Source organism: Nannospalax galili, unplaced genomic scaffold, assembly GCF_000622305.1.
Source record: "Nannospalax galili isolate Female #2095 unplaced genomic scaffold, S.galili_v1.0 scaffold589, whole genome shotgun sequence".
Lineage (NCBI taxonomy): Eukaryota > Metazoa > Chordata > Mammalia > Rodentia > Spalacidae > Nannospalax > Nannospalax galili.
Genome location: NW_008360324.1, coordinates 1,010,927 through 1,020,775, shown reverse-complemented (window position 1 = coordinate 1,020,775; position 9,849 = coordinate 1,010,927). Strand labels below are relative to the sequence as shown.

Genomic DNA, 9,849 nt, shown 5'->3' with positions numbered 1-9,849 from the left:
GTGTATTGCCTGCATGTAGGTAAATGCACCCATGTCATGCAATGCCCACAGAGGACAGAAGAGGCTGTCGGATCCCCTGGACCTGGAGTTACAGACAGTTGTTAGCTGCCATGTGGGTGCTGGGATTCGAACCCGGGTCTTCTGCAAGAACAGCCAGTGTACTTAACCACTGAGCCATCTCTCCAGCCCCCTCAGGTGCTTTCTTTAATATACTAAAGACTACCCAGTGTCACCATCTTTCTAGCCCCATGTCCTGGACTATCTACTCTTTCTACCTACTAAATAACCAAGAATAAATGATCTTCTCACATTGACACATGTTATACACAGTCCAAAGCAAGTAAAAAGCAATGCTTCTACTAGACTTTAGAAATAGAACAAGTATCTATAAAAATATGTAAAATACGCACAAATAAAAGCAATGAAAACTCAATTTCTTGGAACTTGGGATGTAGTGATCAGGCTTGCCTAGAATACTTGATGCCCTTGATTCAATCCCCAACACAAGAAACAAATTAAGCTTAAACCAGGCATGGTGACACATGCCTTTAATCCCAGTACTCAGGAAGCAGAGGCAAGAGGATCTTCAGTGAGTTCAAGGTCAGCAAGGTCTACATACTGAGACAAAAACAGTAATAATAAGCAAGGCTGAAGAGGTGGTTCAGCAGTTGAGAGCACTGACTGCTCTTGCAGAAGACCCAGATTTGGTTCCCAGTACCTACATGGTGGCTAACAACCATCTATAATTCCAGTTCCAGGCAATCCCATACCCTCTTGTGGCCTCCACTGGCAGTGCATGCATGTGGTGCACTTACTACATGCAGAAAAATTACTTAGACACACAAAATGAAAATAAAAATAGGGGCTGGAGAAATAGCACAGAGATTAAGAACACTGACTGTTCTTGCAGAAGACCTGGGTTCGAATCCCAGCACCCACATGGCAGCTAACAACTGTCCGTAACTCCAGTTCCAGGGGATACCTTTTCTGACCTCCATGGGCATTGTACAGCATGGGTGCATCTACATACATGCAGCCAATACACTAACACACACAAAATAGAAACACTAAATAAAATATTTTTTAAAAAAGAAAATAAAAATTTTGAATAGTAATTAAAAGATAATTTCTCATAATCATGCTATTTTCCTAACTACAGATGATTTTCTACCTAATAGGCCTTCATTACCCAGGGCACAACAAACTATTGCTAAATGAAATCTCCTAGGTAACACAAGCATTCCTAAATCACTAACCATATCATTATCTTACACTGAATTCCACCAATATTTACAGGATGCTTATTAAGTGGCAGATACTATTCTAGATGCTTGAGATACAACAGCAAACAAAACATCCTTCTCCTCAGAAGGTTTATATTTCAATAGAAAGCAAACAATAACAAGGAAACGTAACAACAAAAGGAGCATCTTAGGTTATAAAATCAAGATAAAAAGAAATGTAGCAGTCTAGAAAAACAGTGGCAGAGGGAGGAGGTTACAGGATTCAAGAGGGTAATCAGGAGACTGAGAATGTAGCTCAGTGGTAAACTGTTTACCTAGAATGTACCAGGCTCTGGGTTCTGTCCCCAGCACCATCAAAAGAAAAAAAAAAAAAAGAGGGGGCTCAGGGAGGCCTCACCAAGGTGTGAGCAAACATAGAGCAAGTGGCTGCACAATGGTTATGAGGACAACCAGCTGCTTTTAGGTTGGATTGAGACCTGCTCCACAGACAGGAATTCAGGCCTATAAATCCACGGCTGGAGAGGAAAGAACTTACTGTTGTGAAAACATAAATAAAATATTTAAAATAATAATGATAGAGGGGGGCTGGAGAGATGGCTCAGCCATAAAGATCACTGGCTGCTCTTGCAGAGGACCCAGGTTTGGTTCCCAGCACCCACAACCGTCCATAAGTCCAGTTCCAGGGGATCTGATGCCCTCTTCTGGCCTCTTCAGGTACTAGGCACACACATGGCACCACACTTACATACATGCAGGTAAAACATTCATACACAATAATTTTTTTGGTCTTTTTGAGACAGGGATTAAAGGCCTGCATCGCCATACCAGGCCCACTCCACAATAAAATATTTTTTTAATTTTTAAAAAAAATAGCTCAAGGGGTTGGGGATTTAGCTCAGTGGTAGAGCACTTGAGGCCCTCGGTTTGGTCCTCATCTCCAAAAAAAAAAAAGACAAAAAATAGATCAAGTGATGGCACATATATTTAATCCCAGGACTCAGGAGGCTGAGGCAGGCGGATCTCTGTAAGTTCAAGGTAGTGAGTTCCAGGTCAGCTGGGGCTACAGGGAGACCCTGTCTCAAAAAGACCAAAAAAAAAAAAGAAGTAGAGCAAATGAAGGAGGCTTCCAGGCAGGCACCTGAGGGAAGACACTGAGCAGAGGGGATGGCGAGTACACAGGCGTGAGGTAGAAGCACACTTGGCACACGTGAGGACAGCTAGGAAGCCATTGTTCTTAGAGTGAGAGGCCATCTGGGAGAGGAAAAGACAGTCAGATCATGCAGAGCCTTACAGGTCATCAAAGGACTTCGGCTTTCATGCCAAGTGAAAAAAGGAGCCATTACAGGCTTCAAACAGGGCAACCCAATCTTCCTTGTATTTCAAAAGGATTACTTCATCTGCTGGGGAAAAGAGATGTAGGGACATGGCGGTTAAAGCAGGGAGATTAGCTAAGAAACACTGCAGTAATCTAAGTGAGTGATGACAAGGGTTTGGAGGAGACAGGAGATGTGGCTAGCCAGATTCTAGACAGATTCAAAGCAAAGGCAGCAAGATTTTCTAATGTACTGGGTGTGGGTCAGAAAAGAAGAAAAGTCAAGGGCAACTCCCAAGTTTTTGTTCTGAGCAAACTGCCAGAAACTGGAAAAAGGAAGGCTATTTATAGAGCAGATCTAGGAAGACAGAGATCCAGTTCTGAATATACCTAATAGATGATCAAGAGAAAGTAAGGGGTGGGCACCTGGGTTCAAGAAGAGAACTCAGTAAAGATACAGGAAAGACACCTCAACTGAAGATACAAACATTTACATCAGAAAACCCTGAATACTGTTTATATGACATTGAGTAAAATCTAAGATATAATTTATGACTGATTTTACAAAATGCTGCATTGCGATGTTTTGCTGAGAGTGTAGGAGAGGGGAAAGTATGTTACTAATGGACCTCCTAAGAAAACTGGAGTGCACCTAAGATCCCAGCCCCTAGGAATAAAAAGCGGGAAGATTGTGACTTCAAGGCCAACCTTGGCAATATAGTGAGCTTGAGGCCTGCCTGCCCTCCAAAGCTAAGGCCCTATTTCAAAGAAAGAAAAACAAGCAACAACAACAAAAAATTAAGACAAGTACTTACAGGTTAGAAAGTAACAAGATATACCTAAACAAGAAAAAGTTTAGCAAGATAGTAAGCAATAGGCAAGAAAAGTAAACATTAAAATTAACAGATTTGGGGGACTAGAGAGATGGCTCAGTGGTTAAGAGCACTGACTGCTCTTGCAGAGGACCCAGGTTCAATTCCCAGCACCTACAGGGCAGCTAACGACTACCTGTAAGTCCAGTTCCAGGGGATCCGACACAGGCATTCTGACCTCCACAGGCATTGCACTTATACATGTGCAGGCAATACACTCATATACATAAAATAAAAAATAAATAATAATAATAAAATTAATGGATTTTTGTTTTTGCAGTGTCAGGAGTCAAACTCGAGGCCTTGAGCAGCTGAGCTTTGGAAGAGGATTGTAAGATAAATCTTTACTATTCCTTTCCCTCTTGATATTCTACCTTCAAAAACCCTTTAATATCTGTATCTGATCCAGATTAATTCTACAAGTCCCATCTATTAATTTGCATCCTTTATTTAAATTACATTTATTTATCTGTGGGGGAGGAGCACATGCATGCTATGATGTGTATATGGAAGTTGGAGGACAACTTTCTGGAGTTCTTTCCTTCCACCATATGGGTCCCAGAGATTGAACACAGGTCACCTTTACCCACTGAACAACCACAATTTCCCCTATTAATCTTTCCCTTTTTTCCGTTATTTTTTGAGACAGGGTCTCCCTGTTGCCCCAGCAGGCCCAGAACTTACCATGTAGAGCAGGCTAGCCTCAATCTCACAGATACCTGCCTGCCTCTGCCTCTCAAGAGCTGGGATTAAAGAAGTGGGCTTTCCTTTTCTTTTTAAAAAGTCTTTTTTTAATGTGTATTGGTATTTTGCCTGCACATATGTAAGTACAACCATGTCATGCAATGCTCACAGAGGCCAGAAGAGGGCACTGGATCCCCTGGAAATGGAGTTACAGGCAGTTGTTAGCCACCATGTGGGTACTAGGAACCAAACTTGGGTCCTCCACAAGAGCAGGTGGGCTTTCCTTTTCTTTTTAAAAAGTCTTTTTTTAATGTGTATTGGTATTTTGCCTGCACATATGTAAGTACAACCATGTCATGCAATGCTCACAGAGGCCAGAAGAGGGCACTGGATCCTCTGGAAATGGAGTTACAGGCAGTTGTTAGCCACCATGTGGATACTAGGAACCAAACTTGGGTCCTCCACAAGAGCATCCAGGGCTCTTAGCTACGGAGTCATCTCTCCAGCCCCGATTCTTTTCAATGAATCATTACTTATTCTAAGCACACCATAGATAGAGTTGGACTTAAGTGTGAGTAGGAAATACCAGCAACAAGCCTACTGGACAGGAGCCTTGTCGTTTCTACCCTGTGTATCTAATGACTTAAAATATTTCTCAGTAAGAGTATGGACAGTCATGCCAGCCATTTCTCTTCAACTGGGAACCTTGATTCCTCTCCCATCCAAAGCCTAACCTCAGGAACTGCTGGTTTTGCTGGTCTTCTGATCATACTATAAACTAATCTCACACATCTTCATTTACCTTAGGTTTATATATAAACTTTACTTACAAAGGGTGAAGAAGAGAAGAAGCATTCATCAAGTATCTATTATGTGCCAGGCATCATGTCTGTTCTTATGACAATCAAGTGAGTGTCTTGCATGGTAAGTATTATTAGGTCCATTTTTAAAGATAAGAAAACTAAAGTTCAAAACAATTAAATGACTGGCCTGAAAAACAGAAGGTCAAACTTAATTTGTTTTTATTGGGGGATGGGAGGAGTTATAGCTTTTCAAATTTGTTTTAATGTATATGTACGTATGTGTGCCTGCTTGCCTGTATGTGTACCTCGTGTGTGTGGAGGCCAGAAGAGGATGTCAGATCCCCTAGAACTGAAGTTACACATGGTTGAGAGCTCTGGAAACCTAACTCACATCCTCGGCAAAGAATAGCAAGTGCTCTTAACCTTTGAGCCATCTCTCCAGCCCTGAGTTTTTGGATTTTAAGGCAGAGTGTCCGTTAGCTGCGGCTGACCTTAAACTCCTGATCTACCTGCCTCCAACTCCCAAGTGCTGGGATTACAGGTGTGTGCCACCATGCCAAACTTCAAATTTAGTTTTTCTTTTTTTTCAATCACTATACAAAAAGAGTGAATAATGATAAAATGCCTTTGGAGGATAAGAAATACCTAAATAAGAATGGAAAACAGAAAGGGGAAAAAGTAAACAAGAAAAATTAAGAAATTGCTTTGATGACTCAATGACAATCATTATTCTTTATTCCTGACAAAGGAATAAAGGCTGTGGGTAACTTAGGAAGCAAAAGGAAGAGCAGATGAGGCAGTGGAACTAAGGTTGAAATAAAAACAACAGAACACTTCAATGTGTATCATACCCTTTTGGAAGTCTCGACTCCTAATATTTCACCTTACTTAGCAGTTTCAGCCATTAACTCCTGTGACTGGGTTGATTGTGTAATTTCTTCTCTTTTTACTATTATTGTGTAATGGGGGGACACACATGCCACAGCATATGTGTGAAGTTCAGAGGACAACTTTGTGGAGTGCGTTCTCTCCTTCCACCCTTACATGGATCCTGGGAATCAAACTCAGGTCATCGGCCTCGTGCAGTAAGCATTTACCCATGGAGCCATCTTGCTAGCCCCCTATTTCTTAGTTCAGTAAACATTTCCCTGAATGCCCACTACGTGCCAGGCACAATACTGGTCCTGCTTTTCCCTACAAAGTTCTAGATTTCAGGCTATTCATTCTGCCCTGGAGCATAGGAGAATAAGCAATCCATCAGAGAATGAAGGGTACTATGATGGAGCTAAGCACACGATGCAGTGGGAGCCCACACAGCAGACCTAAACCAGAATGCATCAGACAGAGCTTCTCAAAGGAGGTGATGGCCAAAGGGAGTCACATTAAAATAGTACCTCTGACCACCAACAAAGAACATACTGAGTCTCATTCATGGTCAATTTCAGGTCTGACAGATTGCTTCTTGAAGGTAGAACTACTTTTTGCCAAAAGATACAACTCATAGGGACCACACTGTACATGTCTGCAAACAGAAAACGATTAATAATGAATTAATCTCTGGAAAAGAGGCAAAAAGGACCTATGGAGACTGTAACTTCCCAAAAAAGGTAATAATGATGCTAAAAGAAAAATCATTATGTCTGACTCAGAAAGGGGTAAGACTAGGATTTTATTTTTATCATGCTCTATCTATTCTGCATTTCTTCACATCCATTATATTATTTCATTTTACTTTCTGGAAAAAAAAAACTGCGAGGTATATAAGAAATGCGGGGTATAAAAACATTACTTGCTTCCCATTTTACAGATGAGAAAACTAAAGCCTAGAGAGGTTAAGAGATACACTCCCAAATTAAACAGCTATTAAGCATGCTCAGTTTTCAACATGAAACCCAGCGAATTCTCTTTCAATTCCGTAACATCCTACAACACCCTCTGACTCTCACTGGCATTGTCTTACAAGGTTGTCAATCAGGGCTTACAGAGCGAAAATGCTGCGTTAACTCTGGAAAGGCTATAGGTGAGGTGAACAGGAAAAGGAAGGTAGGAAGACAAAAATTGCTACGTACATAATCAAAAAAGTATAATGGAAAAAAATATGTATATGCACGTATGGAAAGAAACACGATAATCACTGGAAAACAGGGTTACAACCTTTGCCCACTGGCCAAAAAAGAAAAAAGAAAAACCGAACGGTGAATGATGAAACTTGGTGAGACTGATAGCAATATGAGATCATGCAAACAGCGCCAGCTACACAACGACTGCCAAGTGTGCACGGAGAAATAGGTGTGCTGTGTGTGCGTGTGCGTGCGCGACAGGCATTTTTTGCCGAAGGTCAGCAGCGTTAGACTGACAGATGGAGCAGGCATGAATGGATGTGGATGACTGGGCGCGGATGATGCCCAAGGGGGTGGGGAGAGAGGCGGAATGCTGCGTGGAGGCAGAAAAATAAGACAACGCAGGAGTTCCAGCGGTGCAAAAGGAAAGCGGAGGGAGAGGCGGGCAAACCAGGGTGGTCTGCTAGCAAGCCGAGCAGCTGGGCGGAAACGGGGCGGCGGACAGCGTCCTCCCGGCCAGCAGCGTCCTCCCGGCCCGCGCTCGGTACCTGTAGCCGCGGTTGGAGGCCCGCGGTGGGATCCGGTAGACGCTGACGTCGGGTTTCACACACAGCACCGACTCGTACTCCAGTTCGGTCGCCATCTTGGCTCGGCTCTCGCGCCGCGGAGGCGGGGCACGAGCGGGGGCGGGGTGGGATTGCGATGCCTGACAGTTTCCTGTGCGTCACTTCCGCTAGAGTTAGGCTACGGTCCTGGGATTAGCCTCTAGAAGGCGCTGGTTAGCCAAGGACTGTCAAAACCTGGAAACCTTGAAGTGCTGCTCGCCATTTTGAGTAATGGCAAAGGCGCGCCCAGGCGCGGATCACGCGATGGAAATCTCAATCCTGGTCTTGATTCTGCCCTAGGTGCCTTGGGTGCTGTCGGAGGACGGAAACCATCTTGAAATCTGGTGGAGTTTCTTCCAAGAGACACTTTTTTTGGAGGGCGGAGAGAAGAAACAAGGTCTCGGTGTGTAAGCCAGGCTGGCTTCGAACTTGTCATCTTCCTGCCTCCGCCTTCCTGCTGTTGGGTTTGCGGGTCAACCCTACCCAGACGTCACTTTGACACCGCAGTTTTCTGGGCAGAAAAGGACTATCTGCCTGTCGGTGACCCTAGGCTGGGAACCTACGTAAAATGTGTGCTCCACTCCTGAATACCGGGCATCCTTACCTTCAGAATGGAAACGTTCAAAACGCACAACCTGATTTATTGTCCACCTCCTTGCCCCGCGCTGCCCAAACTGGCACCTGTTGAAATATTTTTCCATAGGCTCAGCTTGTGTTCCGATTATCTTTATGGAAATTTTGATGTTTTTAAAACTCTAAATAGGATCAACTAAATTTCTGACTTCAGGACACATAATTTGCTCCAAATTCTGTAAGAATGATAAATACTAAGCAATTCTGTCCATAAAGATGTTCTCTCTGTGCTCCAAGTGTAAACGCACATCAACTTTATAACTTAGAAAGGATTTAGTTAGCACAGACAGGAAGCGACAAAACCAAATCTGGTTTCATTCGGTCTACCACCAGAGCAGTCTTTATCTCTTCATTATATGGACTAGTTGACAAACCTCCGATCTATCTACTCTCCCTAGGAAAGATACCTTAAAAATAAAAAAGAATTATACTTATTGCTGTTAAGAATGGAGGTTTGGGATGCCGTGGTGGCGCATGCCTACTATTTCAGCACTTGGGAGGCAGAGGCAGGTGGATCTCGGTGAGTTCTAGGCCAGCCTGGTCTACCTAGTGCGTTCCAGGACAACTGGGGCTACAGGGAGACACTGTCTATAAAAAGGGAGGAAAAAGGAGATTTGGCTACTTTCCAATACTGTTACCAGGAATATACATTGGTCCAATGCTACTTCGAAGGGGCATTTAGCAGAACTGTTCCAAATATTAAGTATATGTAACCTTCAATTTAGCAATTTCACTAATAAGTAGTTTATTTTTGTTTGTTGGTGTTTATTTTGTTTGTTTGAAGACAGGATCTCACTGTATATAGTCTAGGCTGGCCTCAAATTCACTGTATAGTGGAGGATGATCTTGAACTTCTGATCAAGTGTCTGGGGTTACAAGCATGTGCCACCACACCCAATGTATTCAGTGTTCAGGATCAAACCCAGGGTTTAATGAATATTACACAAGCACTCTATGAACCTAACTACATCCTCAACCCCAAACTATTATTTTCTACCCCATATATTTCTCCACTTTTTTAAGATTTTGTAGAGAGATTACATGTAGCTGATACCCTCTATGAAGCCATATAAAAAAGAGAAATGACGGGAAAATGCCTATTTTTTTCCTATTTCTAAACCTATGATCTCATCCGAAGGCTAGATCATGTGTCCTTTAATTTCTCCTTTTCTGCATAGACATTGCTGACAATCACTTACTGAGGGCTCTAATCGCTGCTTCACCTTTGAAGCATTTTTCCATCTTCCTCTCCAAATCTTGGCATCCTTGAGACTTCAGTTTCACATAGCTACTTCTGCCTAGCCTTGCGTTCCCCTGGCCACTAAACTCTCTTTCCATGTATTCTATCTCTCATCCATGGTCCTCACAGGACGTTTCATTCACCCCAGACAGCTCTGTTTCTTAAATCTTAGACTTGATATCTAGATTATCACAAGTTCTTATCTTACCCTAATCTCCTTCACCCTGAAAGTCCCATCACACTCTGTTATGCATCATGCTCTACAGTCTTCTCTTCATTCTTCTTTATTTCAACTGATCTCTTGGCAGCATCCTTAACTCCCACTCTCTTCCCTCATAACCAAGGATTGCAGGCACATATTATCTGTCAATTTCCATTATGTCCCCAAAAGGAAAT

At 42.8% G+C, this 9,849-nt stretch overlaps 1 protein-coding gene across 2 annotated transcripts in view; it reads right to left on the bottom strand.

The window, feature by feature from the left end:
* Nucleotides 1-7,715, bottom strand: part of Necap1 (NECAP endocytosis associated 1) — a 16,251-nt gene extending 8,536 nt beyond the window's left edge. For both annotated transcript variants that reach the window (XM_029559819.1, XM_008825334.2), the window contains exon 1: nt 7,524-7,715. In XM_029559819.1, coding sequence (XP_029415679.1) covers nt 7,524-7,618 — 95 coding nt within the window. In that variant the 5' untranslated portion in view covers nt 7,619-7,715. The remainder of the gene's footprint in view (nt 1-7,523) is intronic.
* Nucleotides 7,716-9,849: the final 2,134 nt, after the last annotated feature.